This window comes from Heteronotia binoei, chromosome 7 (assembly GCF_032191835.1).
Source record: "Heteronotia binoei isolate CCM8104 ecotype False Entrance Well chromosome 7, APGP_CSIRO_Hbin_v1, whole genome shotgun sequence".
In the NCBI taxonomy this organism is placed as follows: domain Eukaryota; kingdom Metazoa; phylum Chordata; class Lepidosauria; order Squamata; family Gekkonidae; genus Heteronotia; species Heteronotia binoei.
The window spans coordinates 2,464,498-2,491,561 of NC_083229.1; the positions used below are offsets into that span (position 1 = coordinate 2,464,498).

A 27,064-nucleotide genomic window follows, 5' to 3' on the forward strand; every position below is an offset into this window, starting at 1 on the left:
TTACCAAGCAGGTGCTCTACCACTGAGCCACCGTCCCTCCCCAAGTCCAGGGTTGCCAGGCAGAGGCAGGCAAGAGCAAACCACCTCTGAACATCTCTTGCCTGGAAAACCCCATGAAGGGTTGCTGTAAGTCATGGTGGTACTTCCCCCTCCCCCTAAGCAGGACCGGATCGACATGTTTTTTGAGGGGAGAGCAAAATCAAAAAATGGTGCCCCCTTATGGGCCATTCTATTTTATGGTCCCATAGAATACAACGGGCTCCATACCCAATTTGGTACCCCCCCTCTGTTGGCGCCCGGGGCAAGCACCCCCCTCTGCCCCCCCCCCAAGATCCGGCCCTGCTAGGGTTGCCACGGCCAATTCAAGAAATATCTGGGGACTTTGGGGGTGGAGCCAGGAGACTTGGGGGTGGAGCCAACATCAAGGCTGTGACAAGCATAACTGAACTCCAAAGGGAGTTCCGGCCATCACATTTAAAGGGACGGCACACCTTTTCAATTCCTTCCTTCCGCAGGAAATAATGAAGGATAGGGGCACTTCTTTTGGGGCTCATAGCATTGGACCCCCTGGTCCAATCCTTTTGAAACTCGGGGGATATTTTGGGGGAGAGGCACTAGATGCTATACTGAAAATTTGGTGCCTCTACCCCAAAAAACAGCCCCCCCAGAGCCCCAGATACCCACAGATCAATTCTCCATGATTTTCTATGGGAATAAGTCTCCATAGGGAATAATAGTTCCTAGCCGACATCTCCCTCCCCTCCCCCCGCTTTCTTATGACCCTGAAGCGGGGGGAGGGTCTCCAAACCAGGGGATCCCCTGCCGCCAACCCTAGGCCCTGCCCCTAAAAAAACCAAAAATGACCAGCTTAGTCTGCCTCTTCTGCCTTGGGGGTGGCATGCTGTATCCCTTTTGCCCTGAGGAACGTGGGCATCCTCCTTACCATCTGGGTATCCTGGGCTCTTCACTGCTTGGCACCGTGCTCCATCACAAACGCCCTCTTCCTGAGGCTCCATTTGTCCCAGGAGGGTCACTCTCCCTCCCTCCTTGGGGCACGGCAAGACCCTTTTGGGACCCCCTTCGTGCCCCCTGCAGCTAAGCCCGGCCTCTGTCTTTTTTGCAGGTTTCACCAGCCCCTGACCCAGCCTGACTTCCCGCCAGGCTCCCACAGCTTTCCTCTCAGGAGCCTGCCGATCCTGCCCTTTTATCCCCAGCTCCATTATCGCTAATTGGTCCTCCCGTGGCATGCGGTGACAGCTTCCTCGAGCATTCCTGGCCTCAGCGTGTGGAATCTCTCTAATGGCTGCTCGCGGCTGACACCGCCGCTCACTGCAACCGTTTCCTGTCATGACACGCTGAAAAGGATAAATGACCATCAGCGCAGAGCCCAATTAGTGGAGAAGGGAAGCACTGAGCAGATGATCTGGCTGGCAACTATTTTGTAGAGAAAGAAAGGATCTCAACCCCCTGCACAATGCAGGAAATTCACCACTACCTGCCCCCATCCCAGAGGAAGGCAAAAAACCATCAGGCTCACTGGGCCAACTAGGTCTGCAGAAAGTCCCTGCCAGACCCCAAGTGGTGATAGGCATTACCCTGGGCCAGGGGTAGGGAACAGTGGCTCTCCAGATGTTTTTTTGCCTACAACTCCCATCAGCCCCAGCCAGCATGGCCAATGGCTGGGGCTGATGGGAGTTGTAGGCAAAAAAACATCTGGAGAGCCATTGTTCCCTACCCCTGCGGGCCTGGGCATATAAGGCCACGAGAGCCACTCCCTCCTTCCGACCCTCCTCTCACAATCTGCCTAAATTCACGGCACAGAATCAGCATTGCTGTCAGAGGGCCATCCGGCCTCATTGGAAAGCATCAAGAGAAAGATATGAGAGATCGGCCAAAGATATGAGAGATCCACTTTCAACCCCTGGAGTCTACAAAATACCCTGCTCCTGTGGTGCAGTCCACATTGGCACTACCCAACGCAGTATCAACACCCGTCTCACTGAACACAAGAGACACTGTCGCTTGTTTCAGCCAGAAAAATCAGCTGTAGCTGAACATGCACTTCAAGAAGGAGACCACGTCATCCACTTTGAAAGAACTGAAGTCCTTTCTACGGTCTCACATTATCATACCCGCCTGAACAGAGAAGCTATTGAGATTTACAAACACCAGCACAATTTTAACAGAAAGGAAGAAGGCATTTTCATCCACCAATCTTGGTACCCAGCTCTACAAAACACCCTACAGACTATAAATTGCAGAAAGTCTCAGAACAACCAGCAAATTCCACAGAACAATCAGCACAGTCAACAACCATCTTCCTTATCTTCAAACCCCTTCCAACCCTCCCAGCAATTAACACAGAACAATGGTCACATTCAACAGCCTGTTTCCTTATCACTACCCTTCCAGGAAGCCCCACCAAACAATGGGCACAATTGCCCTCTCACCACACCCCCTCCAGCCTAGAAATAGCAGCTCTCCAGCAGCCCTGGCCTCACTCAATGCACAGCAGCCAAGAAGGTCAGAGCGCCTGCTCCGGCTGCAACGCCACTGAGGATGTTCTCCGCAGCTGAGAACGAAACGTCTGGAAGAAAAACTTTCTCCAGTAGAACACGGCACTTGAGCCCGAAAGATTCTACAAACCCTAATGATGTTACCAGCCGTGAAAACCTGAAATCTTTGATAACATCAAGAGAAAGAGAGCCCACCACCTCCCGAGGAGCCTGTTCCACTGAGGAACCGCTCAATAGTCCCTCTAAGCTGTGGAGCCCTGTGAGCAAAAATTCTACTTCGTGAGCTACTGGCATTAAAGTGGTGAGCTGCTGCATACATTATTTTGCTCTGGGGCCATTTTTCCTGAGCTAAGACAAAAATGTGCGAGACGGAGGCTAAAAAACGATGAGCTGGCTCACACGAACTCAGCTTAGAGGGAACACTGGCTTCTAACTGTCGGGAAGGTCTTCCTAATGTTCAGCCAAAAACTCTTCTTGATTTAATTTCAACCCGCTGGTTCTGATTTGACTTTCTGGAGTAGAAGAAATCCGAGGGGGAGGGGAACATCCCGTCCTCTCGCTGCTCATTAACACGGCACGATGGGCCCTTCCCACAAACTCCCGAGCCTTTAACCCAACTCACCGATGGATCCTTTAGCAGCGATGGCGATCGCCTCCAGAAGTACCTGGATGATGCCGGCTCGGACACGGGGGGAGTCTCGCTTGCGGAAATCGAGGTGCCCCAGGATCTCTTGGATCACGTGATGAGAATACTGTGCCTGGGAAAGAGAAGGGAGCAGCAAAAGCGTTTTTTCATCCCTCCCAAAAAAGCAGGCAATATGCCCTCTCCAGTGCACCAGACCAGGTGCTGCACAAAATGCGGAAAGAGGGCAGGAGTTTTTGTCCTGCCCAGGGGTCTTACCAGGAGGTGTGTGATGAAAGGAATGGAGTTTGGGAAAGGGGGGTAGGAGCATGCAGGCAACAGGATTCTTTGGTGGCTGAGAAAAAACACGCGGGGCTTCGAGGAGCCATTTGACAGGAATATGAACATCTGAAGCTGCCTTCTTAGTTGGAGATGCTGGGGATGGAACCTGGGACCTTCTACTTACCAAGCAGATGCTCTGCCACTGAGCCACTGCCCCTCCCCTAATATGAACATATGAAGCTGCCTTCTACTGAATCAGACCTCCTTGGTCCATCAGAGTTAGTCTTGTCTACTCAGACTGGCAGCGGCTCTCCAGGGTCTCCAGATGAGGTTTTTCACACCTACTTGCCTGGACCCTTTTTAGTTGGAGATGCTGGGGATTGAACCTGGGACCTTTTGCTTACCAAGCAGATGCTCTGCCACTGAGCCACTGCCCCTCCCCCTAAAGGTTTTGGGAGATCCATTGTTCATATTAACCTATGAAGCTGCCTTCTACTGAATCAGACCCCCCTGGGTCTATCAAAGTCAGTCTTGTCTACTCAGACTGGCAGCGGCTCTCCAGGGTCTCAAGCTGAGGTTTTTCACGCCTATTTGCCTGGACCCTTTTTTAGTCGGAGATGCCGGGAATTGAACCGGGGACCTTCTGCTTCCCCTGAGCCACCGTCCCTCCCTGACTTGGCCTCCAACACTGGCACAGACATGCCTTTCACCTTATATCTTTGCAATAAAAAGGGCGAGACACTTATTTTGAAGCTGGAAGCTGGACGTTCAGAGAATGTGATATACAGATTGTTATAAGCACCCCAAAATCCCACCCCCTCTGGTGGCAGGGGGAGGAAACAGCCGCCATGAAGGAAGGATCACAAAAATCTGAGCTTTGCCACTTGCATGGCAGCCATCTAGACGTCACTGCAATCTTTTCCAAAGCGACACAGCAGAGTAGGTTTGGGAAAGATTGAAGAAATGCCAGGGGAACCCTAGGAACTACGTGAATGGACCAGGATACTATGGGGAAGCAAAGGAAAAGTCTGCTTCCCCACAGGATTGCCAAGTCCAATTCAAGAAATATCTGGGGACTTTGGGGGTGGAGCCAGGAGACTTTTGGGGTGGAGCCAGGAGACATTGGGGCAGAGCCAGGAACAAGGGTGTGACAAGCATAACAGAACTCCAAGGGAGTTCTGGCCATCACATTTAAAGGGACAGAACACCTTTTAAAATGTCTTCCTTCCATAGGAAATAATGAAGGATAGGGGCACCTTCTTTCGGGGCTCATAGACTTAGACCCCGTGGTCCAATCATTTTGAAACTTGGGGGGTACTTTGGGGAGAGGCACTAGATACTATACTGAAAATGTGGTGCCTCTACCTCAAACAACAGCTCCCCCAGAGCCCCCGAAACCTCCAGATCAATTCCCCATTATACCCTATGAGAATCAATCTCCACATAGGGAATAATGAAGTGCTCAGCAGACGTTTCCTTCCCTCTCCCCCACTACCCCGTTTCTGGCGACTCTGAAGCGAGGGATTGGCCTCTCTACTCACGAGTTGCTGCCAGCTTCTTCACAGCAACACAGACACACCATCCCAAGAGAAAGCCTTTCCAATCGGAGACTGAAGCCTCCGGAGGGGGGAAGTCACATGATGGCTGTGGGGGCGGGGCTTCCCCTCGGCGGCCAGCTGACTGGGGGCGGGAAGGAGCCTGGGAAAGTGGAAGAACGCCCGCTGGGACTTGGGGATTGGCAAGCCTACTTCCCCCATGGCAGCAAACTCAGGGCAAAAAACCTGTGTGGGAAAGGTCTGTTTCTAGACCTGAGAGCTAAAACTTCTGATCTAATCACTACAAAGCAGGAACAAAGTGAACCCACCTGTATGGAGTACATAATTATTTTGAAGCAATGGACAGCAAATTCATTGGGGTCCCACAGCTTGTGATGATCTAAATGCCTGTTGAAACAAAAATGTACCATTACGAACCAGTAGCAATCAATCAGCCCTTCTCCTTTTTTATATAAATCCTCTGTGGGCAACCTACAAGATTAAAAGAACAGCATTTCTCTTGTCCCGCGAATTAGGCCAACTCATGGAGAAGAGGTCTGTCTGTGGCCACTAGCGATGGCGACTAAGGGGAACCTCCATGTTCAGGGGCAGTGAAGCCTGTTGTCATGATCCTGGGCCTAGTGAGGCCTGCAGGCCCCAGGGAAGCCTGTTTAGGAGTTAGTGGGACAAGTCTACATCTCCCAGGATCCTCTCTGTCCCTCTGATTAGGTAGCGAGGGTTTTGGAGGGAAACAGGCCCAGAGAGGGGTGGGGCCTGGGAAGAGAATATATAAAGGCCAAGCCCAGGAAGTGGGTGTTCTTTTCCTAGGAGGCAGAGCTGCTGCCAGGGAGAGATCCTCGCCCTGTGAGGTACGGTGAGTAGTCTAGGTCTGACTGAGACAGTAGGGACAGTAAGTCCCTGCGTTAGGGCATTTGGTGATTTCCCCTTCACCCCTTTTACTGTTTTATGCACCTTGTTTCATTATTTTGCACTGACCTTCTAATAAACCTTTTTGTTGTTGTTGTTCCCTCTGCCTGGTCCTCACGCCCATTATTTGGCCTAAGCTAAGGGAGGCCTGGAAGGGCTTGGGAGGGGACTCTGAGCCTTCTCAAGGGAGACCCTTAACCCAGAGTGGTGGCAGCAATGGGTAAGACCCCCCTGAGTCGTGACACCTCTGCATTCCAGTGCTGAGAGAAGGCAGCAGCAGAGGGGGCCCCCACGGGAGACAGGATGCTGGACGAGACGGACCGCTGCCCTCACTCAGCAGGGTCTTGCTCTCAGGAACAGGCCCCTGATGGTTATAACTGGAGAGGACACTGTTTTGCTGGTATTATTAAGAACATAAGAGAAGCCATGTTGGATCAGGCCAATGGCCCCTCCAGTCCAACACTCTAAACCCCCCTTGAAGGTGGCCATGCTTGTGGCCGCCACCACCTCCTGTGGCAGTGAATTCCACATGTTAATCACCCTTTGGGCGAAGAAGTACCTCCTTTTATCCGTTTTAACCTGGCTGCTCAGCAATTTCATCGAATGCCCACGAGTTCTTGTATTGTGAGAAAGGGAGAAAAGTACCTCTTTCTCTACTTTCTCCATCCCATGCATTATCTTGTAAACCTCTATCATGTCACCCCGCGGTCGACATTTCTCCAAGCTAAAGAGCCCCAAGCGTTTTAACCTTTCTTCACAGGGAAAGTGTTCCAACCCTTTAATCATTCTAGTTGCCCTTTTCTGGACTTTTTCCAATGCTATAATATCCTTTTTGAGGTGCGGTGACCAGAATTGTACACAGTACTCCAAATGAGAATACTGTGCCTTGCCCCTCCCGGGCCCCACTGGAGCAACAGGCCTGCCTCCGTCCCAGTCCACATTCAACACCCCCCCCTCCCAACCTCAGGATTCCACTCTTTAGCATCAATGACTCTTCAAGACTCTTTCCAAGATTGCAAGTTCTGATCGCTGCACAGCAAGACAAAAAATCGCAACCGTCTGGTGAAACGCTTCAAGCAAAACCGATCCGGGGAGAGTGTGGCCAGTCAGTCCGAAGGCATTCCGCCCCCCCCCCCCCCCCCGGCCAAATCCCCAGGACAGCCGCTGCAAGAGAGGCAGCCTACTACTCACGCAAAGACCGGCTTGACAGCATTATTCATGTTCCCATAGGTCGCCCGGGCCAACAGTTCCCTGAAGCAGTTCTCCGCCAGCACGGCCGGGTTCTCCTCTTTATCGCCCCCTGTTGGAGAGGAGGGCGGCCCGATCCGGCTGGAACAAGCACACATTTTGAAAAGGCAGCCAGTCTCGGCCCAGAAAGCAGACTTCGATCCCCTCCCGCCTCCCCTGCCAAATCCTCCCCTCTCCCTCGTCCATGTCGCTTAGCTTTCAGGGTGCCAGGAAACAGAGAGAGGGAGAGCGAGACGTACCTGTCGGCATCTTCGGTCTTCTGCATGTTATACAGCAGCGAGGGGACAATCTTGTCCATGTGCTGAGGCTCCCAGATGGTAGCTCTGAGCTCGTCGTTCACAGTTTTGCGAACCACCCCCTGGATGCCCCGGATTCCAGCGATCCGGATCCTGGCAGGGGAAGCAGTGACATCATCAAACAAGGAAGGAACAGAGCGGCAGAAGGTCTGGGGGTTTGCTTTGCCAACAGGCAGTGGGGTCAGCCACATCAACTGCTGGGGGAGAGGAGGACGTACACCTCCTCCTTTATCCTGCTCTCACGCAGTCCAAGAACTTCCTTTTTGCATAAGGCTGTGGGGGGGGGGGGGTAACAAGAGAGTTCTCCTTGACTCAGCTGCCAGCAGTCTAAGAAGCGGCACTCTTAAGTGGCAGAAGGAACAGTGGCAACGAGAAAAGAGGTCCGCAACCGTGGCAACAAGAAAAGAGGCCTGCGCTTTGGGCACAACACAGGGCTCTGGAATCCATCCCTAGGTTCCTTCCTTCCTTCCTCCCACGCGGACAATGCACAAACAGTGACCTCTGGGTTAGGTGCCACTCACTGGCGGGAACATCGTGGTCAGCTCATATTACACCAGTTCTGTGGCAGCCGCCCTGGTTACCAATTAGTCTCTGGATCCAACTCAAGGTGTTGGCGTCAACCTTGAAAGCCCTCAATGGACCGGGACTTTCATACCTCTCCCATTACAACCCCCCCTTCATTCTTCTTATAGGGGCTCTTGCAGGTGTCTGGCACTTAGCCGTCACCAGGGGAAGGGGCTTCTCAGTTGCGGCCCTTATCCTGTAGAACAGCGGTGGCCAACGGTAGCTCTCCAGAAGTTTTTTGCCTACAACTCCCATCAGCCCCAGCCAGCATGAAGACATCCCAACAGTGGGACGTCTTCTAGTGTCCTGGCCCCACTGATGGACCTCCTGACGGCACCTCTTTTTTTGGGCCACTGCATGACACAGAGTGTTGGACTGGATGGGCCATTGGCCTGATCCAACGTGGCTTCTCTTATGTTCTTATGTGACACAGAGTGTTGGACTGGATGGGTCTTTGGCCTGATCCAACGTGGCTTCTCTTATGTTCTTATGTGACACAGAGTGTTGGACTGGATGGGCCATTGGCCTGATCCAACGTGGCTTCTCTTATGTTCTTATGTGACACAGAGTGTTGGACTGGATGGGCCATTGGCCTGATCCAACGTGGCTTCTCTTATGTTCTTATGTGACACAGAGTGTTGGACTGGATGGGCCATTGGCCTGATCCAACAGGGCTTCTCTTATGTTCTTATGTGACACAGAGTATTGGACTCGATGGGCCGCTGGGCTGATCCAACATGGCTTCTCTTATGTTCTTATGTGACACAGAGTATTGGACTAGATGGGCCACTGTCCTGATCCAACAGGTCTTCTCTTATGTGACACAGAGTATTGGACTGGATGGGCCATTTGCCTGATCCAACAGGACTTCTCTTATGTTCTTATGTGACACAGAGTATTGGACTGGATGGGCCACTGGCCTGATCCAACAGGACTTCTCTTATGTTCTTATGTGACACAGAGTATTGGACTGGATGGGCCATTGGCCTGATCCAACAGGACTTCTCTTATGTTCTTATGTGACACAGAGTATTGGACTGGATGGGCCGTTGGCCTGATCCAACAGGGCTTCTCTTATGTTCTTATGTGACACAGAGTGTTGGACTGGAGGGGCCATTGGCCTGATCCAACAGGGCTTCTCTTATGTTCTTATGTGACACAGAGTGTTGGACTGGATGGGCCATGGGCCTGATCCAACAGGGCTTCTCTTATGTTCTTATGTGACACAGAGTGTTGGACTGGAGGGGCCACTGGCCTGGTCCAACAGGGCTTCTCTTATGTGTTAATGCCAATAAAGGTCTATGGTAGCTAGCATGTTCTTATGTGACACAAGAGTGTTGGACTGGAGGGGCCACTGGCCTGATCCAACATGGCTTCTCTTATGTTCTTATGTGACACAGAGTGTTGGACTGGAGGGGCCATTGGCCTGATCCAACATGGCTTCTCTTATGTTCTTATGTGACACAGAGTATTGGACTGGATGGGCCACTGGCATGATCCAACAGGGCTTCTCTTATGTTCTGATGTGACACAAAGTGTTGGACTGGAGGGGCCACTGGCCTGATCCAACAGGGCTTCTCTTATGTTCTTCTGTGACACAGAGTGTTGGACTGCATGGGCTACTGCCCTGATCCAACAGGGCTTCTCTTATGTTCTTCTGTGACACAGAGTGTTGGACTGGAGGGGCCGCTGGCCTAATCCAATATGGCTTCTCTGATGTTCTTAACACCTTTGCCTTGCCAGACTCGTTTAGTTTTCACAGGGCATGCAAGACGGAATTGTTCGGGTTGGCATTTGATGGGTAATCCATACATTTGAGCTGTTTTAATCGCAGTATGGTGGTAGCCACGTATTTTAATAAATTATCGCCATCATAATTTTTTATATGTCGCTTGTTTTTATGCTGCTTTAGCTTACTGCCCCTCAAGACCCTTCTAATCAATCAGTCAACAGCTGATCCATTCCCAGTGGTGACAGTGCCAGCCAAAAATTCATCCTGAAGGCTTCAGACACGACAACTACAGTAACAGCTTGACACCAGCCTATACCGAAGTGTCGAACGGTGCAAGCCTAAGGAGAACTACTCCGTTCAAAGCCCATTGAAATGAATAGGCTTAGACTGGAGTAACTCTCCTTAGGATTGCACTGTAAGTCTACCGTTCTACTTTCTAAGTACTTTGAATTCTACTAGTTCCTCACTAGGCAAATGTCTGGCAAAGTCCCCGTTACACCAGAAGTAGGAAGAGCCACACATATCGACAGAGCCCTAAGCACTGACACCACAGTGCGAATGGGAATTCAAGCCACCTAAAGCAATACATTTCCAGGCTGGGGGGAGACATATGCAATAAGCCTGGGAACGCACACAGATCGTCCACTCCACAAAAGGCGACATGGGAGTTGTATAAGACAAGCAACTCTTGTATCCTTCCCCTTCCAACAGTTTACGTTGCTGCCTTCCATTTTGCTGCAAGAAGAGCCCTGCTGGAGCTGACCAGTGACCTATCTATCTAGTCCAGCATTCTGGTTCACAGGGTGGCTAACCAGTTGCCCTGGAGGGCCAGCGACTAGAGCATGGAGCCCCACTGCTGCCTCTGCACCGCTAGTATTCCACCGCTTATGGGGGTGGAAAGACAGCTTCTGTGCTCCAAATATATCTCGCTGCTTGCATGACACTTTTGCAGTCTCAGAGACGACCAGGAAGATCAGTTTTAAAGGAAGCCCCAAAAATGCTTCCTTTCACTATTGTTTTTAAAAAGCTCAGGTGTTTGGTTATCTAATGGGAGTCTGATGAACCAGTGAAGCCACAAAGAGGTTTCAGCAACAGCTGAGGTTCTGATCAGCCCCCTTTGAAGAAGAGGCTGCTTTTAATAAGCACTCTCCAAAGCAGGCTGTTGACAAAAGGGAGTAGACACCAGGGAATTCACACCGAGCTCGCAAAAGGTCATGTTCCTTTGGCAAGCAAAATTACCTTTCGTGATCAGCCAGATGAGCTTTTCCTACAGAGGGGAAGGAAGCCATTTCCCTGAAGGATCTCTGACTACTGCTGGCCTATGTGGACAGGCTAGCAAACGCAACAGCTTCCCCCACCAACCGCAGAATGAGGACGATGCCCAAAGACAAGGCACACAGAGGAGGAGGAGGAGGAGGAGGAGGAGGAGGAGGAGGAGGAGGAAGAAGAAGAAGAAGAAGAAGAAGAAGAAGAAGAAGAAGAAGAAGAAGAAGAAGAAGAAGAAGAAGAAGAAGAAGAAGAAGAAGATGATGATGATGATATTGGATATATATCCCGCCCTCCACTCTGAAGAGTCTCAGAGCGGCTCACAATCTCCTTTACCTTCCCCCTTCACAACAGACACCCTGTGAGGTGGCTGGGGCTGGAGAGGGCTCTCACAGCAGCTGCCCTTTCAAGGACAGAGTCTCAGAGTGGCTCACAATCTCCTTTCCCTTCCTCCCCCACAACAGACGCCCTGTGAGGTAGATGAAGATATTGGATTTATATCCCGCCCTCCACTCCAAAGAGTCTCAGAGCGGCTCACAATCTCCTTTCCCTTCCTCCCCCTCAACAGACACCCTGTGAGGTAGATGAAGATATTGGATTTATATCCCGCCCTCCACTCCGAAGAGTCTCAGAGCGGCTCACAATCTCCTTTACCTCCCCCCCACCACAACAGACACCCTGTGAGGTGGGTGGGGCTGGAGAGGGCTCTCACAGCAGCTGCCCTTTCGAGGACAACCTCTGCCAGAGCTATGGCTGACCCAAGGCCATGTTAGCAGGTGCAAGTGGAGGAGTGGGGAATCAAAGCCGGTTCTCCCAGATAAGAGTCCGCACACTTAACCACTACACCAAACTGGAAGAATATGAGGGCAGAAGAGAAGTTATTTTGGATCAGGCCACTGACCCATCCAGTCAGCGTTCCCTCTAAGCTGAGTGAGTGTGAGCAAGCTCACAGATTTTTAGCCTCCAGCTCACATATCTTTGTCTTAGCTCAGGAAGGAGGACCCCAGAACACACTAATTTATGCAGGAGCTCACAACAGTAATGTTAGTTCACAAAATAGAATTTTTGCTCGCCATACTCTGTAGCTTAGAGCAGGGGTGGCCAACGGTAGCTCTCCAGATGTTTTTTTCCTACAACTCCCATCAGCCCCAGCCATTGGCCATGCAGGCTGGGGCTGATGGGAGTTGTAGGCCAAAAAAATCTGGAGAGCTACTGTTGGCCACCCCTGGCTTAGAGGGAACACTGCATCCAGTCCAACACTGTGTCAAACAGTGGCTGAGACTCAGCAGCCATCAGGAGGTCCACCAGCAGGGCCAGGATTCCAGAAGAGCTCCCATTGTTGCCCCCCAAGCACTCAGAAGCCAGAGGATCCCTGGCCAGACAGAGCCTTCCATCTACACCTTGTAAGAACATAAGAGAAGCCATGTTAGATCAGCCCAATGGCCCCTCCAGTCCAACACTCTGTGTCACATAAGAACATAAGAGAAGCCCTGTTGGATCAGGCCAGTGGCCCCTCCAGTCCAACACTCTGTGTCACATAAGAACATAAGAGAAGCCCTGTTGGATCAGGCCAGTGGCCCCTCCAGTCCAACACTCTGTGTCACATAAGAACATAAGAGAAGCCCTGTTGGATCAGGCCAGTGGCCCCTCCAGTCCAACACTCTGTGTCACATAAGAACATAAGAGAAGCCCTGTTGGATCAGGCCAGTGGCCCCTCCAGTCCAACACTCTGTGTCACATAAGAACATAAGAGAAGCCCTGTTGGATCAGGCCAGTGGCCCCTCCAGTCCAACACTCTGTGTCACATAAAAACATAAGAGAAGCCCTGTTGGATCAGGCCAATGGCCCATCCAGCCCAGAACTCTGTGTCATAGAAGAACATAAGAGAAGCCCTGTTGGATCAGGCCAATGGCCTCTCCAGTCTAACACTCTGTGTCACTTGAGAACATAAGAGAAGCCATGTTGGATCAGGCCAATGGCCCCTCCAGTCCAACACTCTGTGTCACATGAGAACATAAGAGAAGCCATGTTGGATCAGGCCAATGGCCCCTCCAGTCCAACACTCTGTGTCACATAAGAACATAAGAGAAGCCATGTTGGATCAGGCCAATGGCCCCTCCAGTCCAACACTCTGTGTCACATAAGAACATAAGAGAAGCCCTGTTGGATCAGGCCAGTGGCCCCTCCAGTCCAACACTCTGTGTCACATAAAAACATAAGAGAAGCCCTGTTGGATCAGGCCAATGGCCCCTCCAGTCCAACACTGTGTGTCACATAAGAACATAAGAGAAGCCCTGTTGGATCAGGCCAGTGGCCCCTCCAGTCCAACACTCTGTGTCACATAAGAACATAAGAGAAGCCCTGTTGGATCAGGCCAGTGGCCCCTCCAGTCCAACACTCTGTGTCACATAAGAACATAAGAGAAGCCCTGTTGGATCAGGCCAGTGGCCCCTCCAGTCCAACACTCTGTGTCACATAAAAACATAAGAGAAGCCCTGTTGGATCAGGCCAATGGCCCATCCAGCCCAAAACTCTGTGTCATAGAAGAACATAAGAGAAGCCCTGTTGGATGAGGCCAATGGCCTCTCCAGTCTAACACTCTGTGTCACTTGAGAACATAAGAGAAGCCATGTTGGATCAGGCCAATGGCCCCTCCAGTCCAACACTCTGTGTCACATGAGAACATAAGAGAAGCCATGTTGGATCAGGCCAATGGCCCCTCCAGTCCAACACTCTGTGTCACATAAGAACATAAGAGAAGCCATGTTGGATCAGGCCAATGGCCCCTCCAGTCCAACACTCTGTGTCACACAGTGGCCAAAATTTATATATATATATATATATATATATATATATATATATATATATATATATATATATATATATATATATATATATATATATACACATACACACACACACACACACACACACACTGTGGCTAATAGCCACTAATGGAGCTCTGCTCCATATTTTTATCTAAACCCCTCTTGAAGGTGGCTATGCTTGTGGCCGCCACCACCTCCTGTGGCAGTGAATTCCACATGTTAATCAACCTTTGGGTGAAGAAGTACTTCCTTTTATCCGTTTTAACCTGTCTGCTCAGCAATTTCATCGAATGCCCATGAGTTCTTGTATTGTGAGAAAGGGAGAAAAGGACTTCTTTCTCTACTTTCTCCATCCCATGCAGAATCTCATAAACCTCTATCATGTCACCCCGCAGTCGACGTTTCTCCAAGCTAAAGAGTCCCAAGCGTTTCAACCTTTCTTCATAGGGAAAGTGCTCCAGCCCTTTAATCATTCTAGTTGCCCTTCTCTGGACTTTCTCCAATGCTATAATATCCTTTTTGAGGTGCGGCGACCAGAACTGCACACAGTACTCCAAATGAGACCGCACTATCGATTTACACAGGGGCATTTTGATACTGGCTGATATGTTTTCAATTCCCTTCCTAATAATTCCCAACATGGCGTTGGCCTTTTTTATTGCAAACACACACTGTCTTGACATTTTCAGTGAGTTGTGGCCACAGATGGACTTCGGCTTCAAAGTCAGGAGGCCGCTGGGCTTTGTCGCCAGTGAGGGGCTCTGCAAGCCGTTTCTTTTCAGGAAAGCCTTGGGAGTGCGAGCCCTCCCCAAACACCGGCATCTCTACGTGCCACCACTTACTCGTTCTGTATTTCTTGGTCATCGTGGCAGGAGTGGCACATGGCACTGAAGCGGGACACAAAGAAGTCGTAGCGGCGGTGGTAGGAAGGGGTGTCTTCCTCGATGTTTGCAAATTTGACAAACTGCGGAGGGGAGAGGGAGAAAGCAGCAGGGTCAAGCAAAAGAGTGGCCTCCAGAGCATTACCAATGCTCCAAAGCCGCCCTGAGACACTTCGGTGAGAAGGGCGGGATATAAGTCCATTAAATAAATAAATAAATAAATAAACAAAATGCTGCTTTCTCCAAAATTATTGCTATGTTTATACCATGCAAAACTGCTTGTAAAATTCCTTGGTGTTGGTCCCAGTCACTTTCTGTGATTATTCACAAAAGGAAGGTCTGTCCTCTCTTTTTCCCTGAGTCCACACTACCCTGGGCCAGTGGCTCAGCCGCACCTTCCGGCACTGTTAGATCCTTCCTGCCCGCCCTGCAGTATTTCGGGAGCTGCTCAGCAGTGCCACTGGGCCCGCCTTAATCCACCCGCAGAGCTTTTGGGGAGCCGCTGCTCTCCTTTCCACCTGCGCCCTGAGAGATCTCTCTCCCTCCTTTCATAGAATACATCTAAATATTACTTTTCTCGTTTCTAAATATTCCTTTACTTATTTCTAAGAAGGGCACGATAAATCCCCGAGTCCATTCAGAGGGCAGCACGCGGCTAAGCCAGTAGAGTCATCAACGCAGTGCTTGGCTTAAATGCTAGAAATCTAAGTATTATCCATACAACAAGAGACTATATGGGTCATAGAATCATAGAATCCTAGAGTTGGAAGGGACCTCCAGGGTCATCTAGTCCAACCCCCTGCACAATGCAGGAAACTCACAAACCCCTCCCCCTAAATTCACAGGATCAGCATTGCTGTCAGATGGCCATCTAGCCTCTGTTTCAAGACCTCCTAGGAAGGAGAACCCACCACCTCCTGAGTTGGAAAGGATCTCCAGGGTCATCTAGTCCAGCCCCCTGCACAATGCAGGAAACTCACCAACCCCTCCCCCTAAATTCACAGGATCTTCATTGCTGTCAATAGCCATCTAGCCTCTGTTTCAAGACCTCCTAGGAAGGAGAACCCACCACCTCCTGAGTTGGAAAGGATCTCCAGGGTCATCTAGTCCAGCCCCCTGCACAATGCAGGAAACTCACCAACCCCTCCCCCTAAATTCACAGGATCTTCATTGCTGTCAGGTGGCCATCTAGCCTCTGTTGAAAAACCTCCGAGGAAGGAGAGCCCACCACCTCCCAAGGAGGAAGCCTGTTCCACTGAGGAACCTGTCATAGAATCATATGGAAGGGACCTCCAGGGTCATCTAGTCCAACCCCCTGCACAATGCAGGAAACTCACAAACACCTCCCCCCAAATTCACTGGATCTTCATTGCTGTCAGGTGGCCATCTAGCCTCTGTTGAAAAACCTCCGAGGAAGGAGAGCCCACCACCTCCCAAGGAGGAAGCCTGTTCCACTGAGGAACCTGTCATAGAATCATATGGAAGGGACCTCCAGGGTCATCTAGTCCAACCCCCTGCACAATGCAGGAAACTCACAAACACCTCCCCCCAAATTCAATGGATCTTCATTGCTGTCAGATGGCCATCTAGCCTCTGTTGAAAAACCTCCAAGGAAGGAGGGCCCACTACATCCTGAGTTGGAAGGGACCTCCAGGGTCATCTAGTCCAACCCCTGCACAATGCAGGAAACTCACCAACCCCTCCCCACAAATTCACTGGATCTTCATTGCTGTCAGATGGCCATCTAGCCTCTGTTGAAAAACCTCCAAGGAAGGAGAGCCCACCACCTCTCAAGGAGGAAGCCTGTTCCACTGAGGTCAGGAAGTTCTTCCTAATGTTGAGCCGGAAACTCTTTGGATTTAATTTCAACCCGTTGGGTCAGAAAGTTTAAAGATCGCCTGAGTGACCAGAGCATTACATCTGCCACTTGAAAAGAACCGGGGCTGCCTTACACCACTCCCTTCCATCGGGCAAGTGAATCTGTACTGTGCAGCAAACGATTCTCAGTCTTACGCCCCAAAGAAGCAATCAGTGGCTTTGCTGCTAGGCTGTACTGAGTATTGTGCATGGCTGACGACCCCTACCTCTTTGCCTTTAAGTTTATGCTGTCCCTCTGAAGCCTAAACAGATTTCAGGCTGCTACAGAACCTAACAGGGAGGCACCGGGGGTTCACTCACCGAATTGGTCCCCAAGACTTGCAGTCTAGGCTCTCCAGACTCCAGCAGCTTGGCTACCATGTGCAGAAAACTCTCAACAAATGGCTTGATGCTTTGAGAATGGCAGGCCATTAGGAGCTGGTCCAGGGCTTCCATGGCAATGAACACGTACCTGAAAGTGAATGAAAATCAGGCAGAAATACATGATGGCTTCTCTAAGAACACAAGAACGACCCTGCTGGGTCAGACCAAGTGAGGGTCCATCTAGTGCAGCCGCCTGTCTTACACAGGAGCCAACCAGTTCCTCTGGAGGGCCAACAACAGGGCAGAGAGGCCGAGGCCTTCCCCTGAGAAGAACATTAGAAGAGCCCTGCTGGGTCAGACCAGGGAGGGTCCATCTAGTCCAGCCTCCTGTCTCACACAGTGGCCAACCAGTTCCTCTGGAGGGCCAACAACAGGGCAGAGAGGCCGAGGCCTTCCCCTGAGAAGAACATCAGAAGAGCCCTGCTGGGTCCGACCAGTGAGGGTCCACCTAGTCAAGCCTCCTGTCTCACACACTGGCCCACCAGTTACTTTGGAGGGCCAATAACAGGGCAGAGAGGCCGAGGCCTTTCCCTGAGAAGGACATCAGAAGAGCCCTGCTGGATCAGACCAGTGAGGGTCCATCTAGTTCAGCCTCCTGTCTCACGCAGGGGCCAGCCAGTTCCTCTGGAGGGACAACAACAGGGCAGAGAGGCCAAGGCCTTACCCTGAGAAGAACATCAGAAGAGCCCTGCTGGGTCCGACCAGTGAGGGTCCACCTAGTCAAGCCTCCTGTCTCACACACTGGCCCACCAGTTACTTTGGAGGGCCAATAACAGGGCAGAGAGGCCAAGGCCTTCCCCTGAGAAGGACATCAGAAGAGCCCTGCTGGATCAGATCAGGGAGGGTCCATCTAGTTCAGCCTCCTGTCTCACGCAGGGGCCAGCCAGTTCCTCTGGAGGGACAACAACAGGGCAGAGAGGCCAAGGCCTCACCCTGAGAAGAGCATCAGAAGAACCCTGATGGATCAGGCCAGTGAGGGTCCATCTAGTCCAGCATCCTGTCTCACACAGCAGTCAACCAGTTCCTCTGGAAGGCCAAGAACAGTGCACAGAGGCCAAGACCTTCTCAGAAGACCACTGCTGGATCAGATCAATGGTCCATTTAGTTCAGCACCCTGTCTCACACAGTGGCCAACCAGTTCCTCTGGAGGGCCAACAACAGGGCAGAGAGGCCGAGGCCTTCCCCTGAGAAGAACATCAGAAGAGCCCTGCTGGATCAGACCAGGGAGGGTCCATCTAGTCCAGCATCCTGTCTCACACAGTGGCCAACCAGTTCCTCTGGAGGGCCGACAACAGGAGAGGCCGAGGCCTTCATAAGAGCATCACAAGAACCCTGATGGATCAGGCCAGTGAAGGTCCATCTAGCCCAGCCTCCTGTCTCACAAAGCAACCAACCAGTTGCTCTGGAAGGCCAACAACAGAGCACAAAGGCTGAGGCCTTCCCCCGCTGGGTCAAAGGGTCCATCTGGTCCAGCATCCTGTCTTACAACATGGCCAACCAGTTCCTCTTTGAACCAGCCACAGAAATAGCCAAGTGCGGCTACTGGTCTCAACCATTTTTAGTATCCAGTCTGCACGTGTGCCTACTTGTGGCACGCCTAAAATGGAATTTTAAAATCCTCTGCTGGTTTACAAAATTCTCCCTGTCAGGTGAGACTCTTTCCCCCACAAGCCAGAACTGACACTTCCAGCTCCGCAAGAGTGAGAAGGTGAAATGAATCCTGAAGTGGGCCGCAGAGCCTCTTGTCCTTACCCGTAGCGGTGCCTGATGACGTCCCGGCTCAGCTTCTCGGCCAGATAAGCCCCAATTCGGTCCAGCTTCTCTGGGGCAGAGACAGCGTAGAAGGTCAGCTTCTCCATGTCTGCTTTGACGAGGCCATCCTAGGCAGACGAGAATCACAGAGAAACTCACTGCAGAAATCAATATTCTTAATGCAGTTTCTCCAGCTCCCCTTTTCAGGGTCTTCCACCAGAAAACAGGGAGTTTCTTCAGGGTCTTTGGGCGGTATAAAATTGCAAGCAGTTTAGTTCAGGACATGGATGAAACAACAGTTGTTTGCCAGCCTACATGTAGCACAAAGAACAAGCAAATGCACGTATCGTCGGAAATGATGCTACTGTGATCTTTCTCCTCCTAGACATTACTGTTTCGGAAATGACCGGAATGGCTCCATGTGCGCTTGCGGGACCGCCTCTCCCCATACGAGCCCCAAAGAACCAACACCTTCTGGCCATCCTTGGCCCAAGGGACATCCGGCTTGCCTCGACCAGGGCCACGGCTTTTTCAGCCTTGGCCCGGGCCTGGTGGAATCAGCTCCCTGTGGAGATCTGGGCCCTACCAGACTTGCTTCCCTTCCGTAGGGCCTGCAAGGCGGAGCTGTTTCGCCGGGCCTTTGGTTGAGGCAAGCGGACGTCCTCTCATTCTACTGTCTACACCAGGGGCGGCCAACGGTAGCTCTCCAGATGTTTTTTGCCTACAACTCCCATCAGCCCCAGCCATTGGCCATGCTGGCTGAGGCTGATGGAAGCTGTAGGCAAAAAAACATCTGGAGAGCTACCGTTGGCCGCCCCTGGTCTATACCATCTATTGCCCTCTCCCACAATGGGCTGAAAAGCTACAATGAGCCAAAAAATTATGTTTTCACCTGAAATATGGGCCAGCCCGCCTGTGTATATGTTTGAGTTATGTTTTTATCCCTACGTTATCAATTTATTGCTGTATTTTAACTGTTTTACCATGCCTGTGATGCGCCCTGAGCCCATACGGGAAAGGGTGGCATATAAACTGACCAAATAAATAAATACAAATAACATCTGGCTCCAGTCGTAGAAAATGCTAACAAAAGTGCCTAAGAAATTGGGAATGCTACTTTATTCCAGGCTTAGGGAGGGGCAAGGGCTCAGTAGCAGAGCGTATGCATGTAGAAGGTCCCAGGTTCTATCTCCCACTAAAGGGCCCAGGTAATATCTGATGGGAGGGGCCTCTGCCTGAGACCCTGGAGAGCTCCTGCCACTCAGATTAGGCAATACTGGATTTCAAAGGCCAACCTCTGGACCTGGAAGAAGGTAGCATCATGTGGTCCTACATTCATGGTCTTTCCGTCCTCTCCGCACAACAGTCGCTCTGTGAGGTTGGTGGGACTGAGAGAGTTCTGAGAGTTCTGGCCCAAGATCACCCTGCAGGCATCGCATGGAGGAGGAGTAGGGGATCAAACCTGGTTCTCCAGATTAGAGATCACTGCTCTTAACTACTATAACCACGCCATGCTGGCTCTTTGAACACAAAAGCCTTTGGAATTTAAGAACATAAGAGAAGCCATGTTGGATCAGGCCAATGGCCCATCCAGCCATTGGCCTGATTCAACATGGCTTCTCTTATGTTCTTCTGTGACACAGAGTGTTGGACTGGATGGGCCATTGGCCTGATCCAACATGGCTTCTCTTATGTTCTTCTGTGACACAGAGTGTTGGACTGGATGGGCCATTGGCCTGATCCAACATGGCTTCTCTTATGTTCTTCTGTGACACAGAGTGTTGGACTGGATGGGCCATTGGCCTGATCCAACAGGGCTTCTCTTATGTTCTTCTGTGACACAGAGTGTTGGACTGGATGGGCCATTGGCCTGATCCAACATGGCTTCTCTTATGTTCTTCTGTGACACAGAGTGTTGGACTGGATGGGCCATTGGCCTGATCCAACATGGCTTCTCTTATGTTGTTCTGTGACACAGAGTGTTGGACTGGATGGACCATTGGCCTGATCCAACATGGCTTCTCTTATGTTGTTCTGTGACACAGAGTGTTGGACTGGATGGACCATTGGCCTGATCCAACATGGCTTCTCTTATGTTCTTATGTGTGACACAGAGTGTTGGACTGGATGGGCCACTGGCCTGATCCAACATGGCTTCTCTTATGTTGTTCTGTGACACAGAGTGTTGGACTGGATGGACCATTGGCCTGATCCAACATGGCTTCTCTTATGTTCTTATAACCTGGATTTTCTCCATTGGTTGAGGTTCCTCCCCGTCCTGGTCCCCTGGGGAGGGAGGGAAACAGCCAGAGCTTCCTTTAAAAACTTTAGTCATGTTTGTCTGTGTCCTTTAAAAAGTTTTTATCTCTGCTTCCTCATCTTAAGTAGGTGCACACATGGCCCAGCCCGACAAGGTCTCATTTATGTCAGATCAGGCCCTCAAAACAAATGAGTTTGACACCCCTGTGTTAGTATGTCTGTAGTGGTAGAAAAGAGCAAGAATCCAGCAGAACCGTCACGACTGACAAAATTTAGTCTTTTGTTAGTCTTTAAGGTGCTCCTGGACTCCTGCTCTTCTTCTAGCGTAATATTTTTGTGAGGCTAAAATACAGAAGCGGAGCACCACCGAAGCTGCCCTGAACTCCATGGAGGAAAACTCAGAATACAAATGTGATGGGCAAAAAGTTCCACAAGGATAAGGCATCCAGGCTCACAAAGAGGCATTCGCAGGTGCTTACTTTGGGATCCTCGGGGAATATATTATCCACCAGGCGCTTGTAACGAGGCCGCAAGGCAGCACAGCAGCAGCAGACTCCTGCAAAAACAGATCCAGTGAGAACCCAACTCTTGGGGAAACAGGCTTCGCATCGAAGAGAAAATCCCGTTTAAAATAACGGCACCCAAAACGGCAAACGACCAAGTGTCAACGCAGTATTGCCTGTCTGCACATCTGTCTCACGTACATGGTAAGTTCGAGAATATCATCAGGGCTTCTTGTTTTCTGTTTTGGGGGGGGAGGAGGAGGAGAAGGCACAGTAACTGGATGCACAAGCTCATGTGTCACGGTAGAGAAGAGCGGAGGCCAGGACCCCTGCCTGGCTCTAGGTTTCATATCACAATCTGTGTGCTTAACCCCATTTCAGATCACAAGACATACGTGCATCTCGCAGGCAAGCTCCTATTGCTTGAGTGAGAGAACACGACGGCAAATGCTTCTACATCTAGCACCCAATTCCTCCTCCACACACACATACACAGAAATAATTCAGAGTACATCCACTCAATGACTGATGCACTGAGCACAGAGAATCAACCTCCGGCACAGAGCCCCTGCCAACGTTCCCTCTAAGCTGCAGGGTCTTGTGAGCAAAAATTCTACTTGGTGAGCTACTGGCATTCAAGTTGTGAGCTGCTGCATCAATGAGTGTGCTCTGGGGTCATCCCTCCTGAGCTCAGAAAAAAATGTGTGAGCCGGAGGTTACGAATCTGTGAGCCAGCTCACGCTCAGCTTAGAGGGAACACTGACCCCTGCAAGTATCTGAGGCCAGCCGGCAGGAAGGCAAAAATGGGAATAAAAGGAGAGTTCCACCGGTGATATCCCAAACGAGATAGCCACACTGAAAACCCTGGGACCCTGCTCAAAATCCAAGGCATACCCTATTCAACAACAGGGGAAAAAATGCGAGCAAACCTAACTGAAGAATCCTTCTCTGGAAACCAAAGTCCAGAGAAATATCTGAACGATTCATCCAAACATATGAAGCTGCCTTCTACTGAATCAGACCCCCCTCGGTCTATCAAAATCAGTATTGTCTACTCAGACTGGCAGTGGCTCTCCAGGGTCTCAAGCTGAAATTTTTCATGTCTATTTGCCTGGACCTTTTTTAGTAGGAGATACCGGGGATTGAACCTGGGACCTTCTGTTTACCAAGCAGATGCTCTACCACTGAGCCACTGTCCCTCCCCAAACAGCTTCCATTACCTACCAACATGAATGGAGACTCTTCCAATTTGGACATGGATGAATTTTCCTGAGAAGAGTAGAATTAAGGGTTCGTGGCTCAAAAGACATATGCATGTCAAGAACTTACGAATTCCAATTCTTGACACAGATTCTCTATGAATTATTCCTTAATTTTCAGAAAGTAAATGCATTTGGGACAGGATGGGGAAAAGAATCCCTGCAGTGAATGAAACAACTCGGAATTCATTTAGCGTATATACAGCCAACGTTCCCTCTAAGCTGCAAGAGTCTTGTGAGCAAAAATTCGACTTGGTGAGCTACTGGCATTAAAGTTGGGAGCTCGTGCATAAATTATTGTGCTCTGGGGTCATCCTTCCTGAGCTAAAACAAAAATGTGTGAGCTGGAGGCTAAAAATCTGTGAGCTAGCTCACACTAACTCAGCTGAGAGGGAACACTGTATGCAGCCCTAAAAAAATGCCACTGGTCAAGCTTCTTTCCTGTTGTCCAGAAATTCCTCCCCTAGAGAATTCCAGAGATATTAACATTTGCTTTTTGCGAAAGATCATGGGGTTTCCTATGTGTGCTCCTTATGCCGTTTTATGTTTGGAGTGTGGTCAGAATTTGTTGGCTCCTAAGGCATGGGTTCGCACTATTAAATTCCGGTTACGACTCCACTTCAACTCTGACCCACTTCGTTTTCTGTACCAGCTACTTTCTGAATCTGATCATTCTAGCTGGCTACCTTACACTGAAGCTAAAAAGTTCCCTGAATCTATCTTTAGAATCCTTATCCTTGCTATCTGAGTCCGTGGCTTTTTTAGAAATAAAATCTAGTCTACTGAGTTCAGAACCACAAACCCTTTATAGTCTTGCCAACAGAACCTATTCTCCCCTAAACTTCAGGATTATTCCAAATGCAAATATTCCAGCTATGCATCTCTACCAACTTCCAGCTTTTCCATATATAATGCCCCTCTGCCCCCCGCTCTCTTCTTTGTATATAATGATCTGCGGAGTATGGATTACACAAGGCCTAATTCCAAACGGTGAGGTTTCCAGGATTTCAGTAGAGCATGTTTTAGCAAAGTATATATTAACAAAGCCATTAGCAGTGAAAGAGGCACCGAGGTCCATGTCGGAGAGAGGCACGCAGACGTTAATAGGGAACATGGCAGCACCTACTCCCCATAGCAAGTGCTCAAGTGCAGCTGAAGAGAGGGTAAGAGAGGAAGTAATTTTTAAAGGAAATAAGCAGAAAGCAGAAAGCATCAACATCTGGTAGCGAGAGGAGATCTTGACACGTCTTCTTGGCTTCCCGCTGAAACCAGCTCTTTTAAAATAAGGAGTAATCCAGCAGGTTTTCAAACTGTTGCGTTGAATAAAACTGCAGCGATTAAAAGGAGAAGAGCTTACGCACCCACTTCTTCCCCACCCCAAAATGAAAGGGGGCTCTGACGATGCCACCTACCAAGACCCACGCAGGGACCCGGTTCCCATGCAGGGTTGTAGTCGTAGGAGTGATTTCGCTCTGCTGCTGGAACCAGGACGTATTCCTTCATCTTGGTCCTTCTTGACTTCTCCTACCCAGCGTCCTTCCTTCTTCCAGCACCGGCTTAGCAATGCCCTATGCGTACACCAGCAGCCAGCTCCAGAACTTATCTAACTAGCCCTGCATCGACATGAAAGAACCCAATGCGCTTTCTAAAGGAAAGTGTATCCGATTCTAGGAACGGTGCCAAGTAGAAAGAAGGCAGGCGGAGTGCCCAGGTCGCTCCACCTGACACCTGCGCCATTTAGCCTGTCTGGGATGCTAAGAGACGCACAATTTGAGAAACCACACCAGCCTAAAGAAAAGCTCACCTGGATACCTAGCTTAGCTTATTACTGACAGCCAAATAAGAGTCAGTACAAAAAAGCTCAAAATATTATCCTCTATTAAAATACAACAGCAACAACATTAGTACATGTTGACAGACTTTCCCAACCTGCTGAAAAAGAAACGCCAAAAACATCCCCGGAGGAGACGTTTGCTTTGCTAACTTGTCACAGCACAACGACAAACGTCCCCTCTGAGCACAGGCTAGACGGTGACAATGCTTTGTTGCGGCGCTGTCCTCTTTAAGCGATCAAAAGGACAAAACCAGTCAACAGTGATGGGGGGTGAAACATCTTTTGATGCCGTAGTTTAATGTGGAAAATTTCCCACCCCACGTACGACAATATAGTCCTTATATTTATAGTCGTCAGGGCTCTTGTGTTGTAAATCCATCATGTCAGATGGATGGAGAGGCAGAGGGAGGGACCACAGCTCAGTGGGAGAGCATCTGCTTGGCTTGCAGAAGGTCCCAGGTTCAATCCCCGGCATCCCCAGTTAAAGGGTCTCCCAGCAGGTGATCTGAAACACCTTTTTCTACTGGAGACCCAAAACAGCCACTAAGATGATGATGATATTGGATTTATGTCCCCCCCCCCCAAACTCTGAATCTCAGAGTCGTCACAATCTCCTTTACCTTCCCCCCCTTCCACCAACAGACACCCTGTGAGGTAGATGGGGCTGAGAGAGCTTTTACAGCAGCTGCCCTTTCAAGGACAACCTCTGCCAGACCTATGGCTGACCCAAGGCCATTCCAGCAGCTGCAAGTGGAGGAGTGGGGAATCAAACCCGGTTCTCCCTGATAAGAGAGCTACGGCTGACCCAAGGCCATTCCAACAGCTGCAAGTGGAGGAGTGGAGAATCAAACCCGGTTCTCCCAGATAAGAGAGCTCTGGCTGACCCAAGGCCATTCCAGCAGGTGCAAGTGGAGGAGTGGGGAGCTCTGGCTGACCCCAGGCCATTCCAGCAGGTGCAAGTGGAGGAGTGGGGAATCAAACCCGGTTCTCCCAGATAAGAGAGCTCTGGCTGACCCCAGGCCATTCCAGCAGGTGCAAGTGGAGGAGTGGAGAATCAAACCCGGTTCACCTAGATAAGAGAGCTCTGGCTGACCCAAGGCCATTCCAGCAGGTGCAAGTGGAGGAGTGGGGAGCTCTGGCTGACCCAAGGCCATTCCAGCAGCTGCAAGTGGAGGAGTGGGGAATCAAACCCGGTTCTCCCAGATAAGAGAGCTCTGGCTGACCCCAGGCCATTCCAGCAGGTGCAAGTGGAGGAGAGGGGAATCAAACCCGGTTCTGCCAGATAAGAGCGCTCTGGCTAACCCAAGGCCATTCCAGCAGCTGCAAGTGGAAGAGTGGGGAATCAAACCTGGTTCTCCCAGATAAGAGAGCTATGGCTGACCCAAGGCCATTCCAGCAGGTGCAAGTGGAGGAGTGGAGAATTAAACCCGGTTCTCCCAGATAAGAGAGCTCTGGCTGACCCAAGGCCATTCCAGCAGCTGCAAGTGCAGGAGTGGGGAATCAAACCCGGTTCTCCCAGATAAGAGAGCTCTGGCTGACCCAAGGCCATTCCAGCAGATGCAAGTGGAGGAGTGGGGAATCAAACCCGGTTCTCCCAGATAAGAGAGCTCTGGCTGACCCAAGGCCATTCCAGCAGCTGCAAGGGGAGGAGTGGGGAATCAAACCCGGTTCTCCCAGATAAGAGAGCTCAGGCTGACCCAAGGCCATTCCAGCAGCTGCAAGTGGAGGAGTGGGGAATCAAACCCGGTTCTCCCAGATAAGAGAGCTCTGGCTGACCCAAGACCATTCCAGCAGCTGCAAGTGGAGGAGTGGGGAATCAAACCCGGTTCTCCCAGATAAGAGAGCTCTGGCTGACCCAAGGCCATTCCAGCAGGTGCAAGTGGAGGAGTGGGGAATCAAACCCGGTTCTCCCAGATAAGAGAGCTCTGGCTGACCCAAGGCCATTCCAGCAGCTGCAAGTGGAGGAGTGGGGAATCAATCCGGTTCTCCCAGATAAGAGAGCTCTGGCTGACCCCAGGCCATTCCAGCAGGTGCGAGTGGAGGAGTGGGGAATCAAACCTGTTTCTCCCAGATAAGAGTCCATGCACTCCCTACATCAAACTGGCTCTCTACTGACCTTGAAGGACTAAGGGTCTGGCGGCTTCATGTATTCATCGGCTAAATGAGAGATACGAAGCATGTACCCAGTTCAGGCTTGTACATGATAGATTTGTGTACTTTTGCTAACATTAGAAAGGTTTCTAAACTTATAGATGGAGCGGAGACACAAATGTAATTTCAGAGAAATTGAAAGTGCTTGTTATATCCATGCAAACCACCTCCGAACAGCATTCAGCAGTAACTCAGTCCTTAGTCTGGCAACACACAGGACAAAAAACTCCCATACGTGTTCTGCTTGCTGTGTGTTCAACGTCCAATTGTTCGTTGAGACACCTTAGAATCATAGAGTTGAAAGGGACCTCCAGGGTCATCTAGTCCAAACCCCCTGCACAATGCAGGAAACTCACAAACACCTCCCC

The 27,064-nt window shown here is 50.5% G+C and overlaps 1 protein-coding gene across 1 annotated transcript in view; it reads right to left on the reverse strand.

Annotated features, from left to right (window-relative positions):
- Positions 1 to 24,142, reverse strand: part of LOC132574901 (protein EFR3 homolog A) — a 70,707-nt gene extending 46,565 nt beyond the window's left edge. Inside the window, exons 1-9 of the mRNA XM_060243151.1 lie at positions 24,124 to 24,142; positions 21,429 to 21,505; positions 18,691 to 18,818; positions 16,876 to 17,026; positions 14,659 to 14,780; positions 7,370 to 7,519; positions 7,074 to 7,211; positions 5,285 to 5,363; positions 3,139 to 3,274 (exon numbers count right to left, since the gene is read on the reverse strand). Coding sequence (XP_060099134.1) covers positions 3,139 to 3,274; positions 5,285 to 5,363; positions 7,074 to 7,211; positions 7,370 to 7,519; positions 14,659 to 14,780; positions 16,876 to 17,026; positions 18,691 to 18,797 — 883 coding nt within the window. The 5' untranslated portion in view covers positions 18,798 to 18,818; positions 21,429 to 21,505; positions 24,124 to 24,142. The remainder of the gene's footprint in view (positions 1 to 3,138; positions 3,275 to 5,284; positions 5,364 to 7,073; positions 7,212 to 7,369; positions 7,520 to 14,658; positions 14,781 to 16,875; positions 17,027 to 18,690; positions 18,819 to 21,428; positions 21,506 to 24,123) is intronic.
- Between the last annotated feature and the right edge of the window lie 2,922 nt (positions 24,143 to 27,064).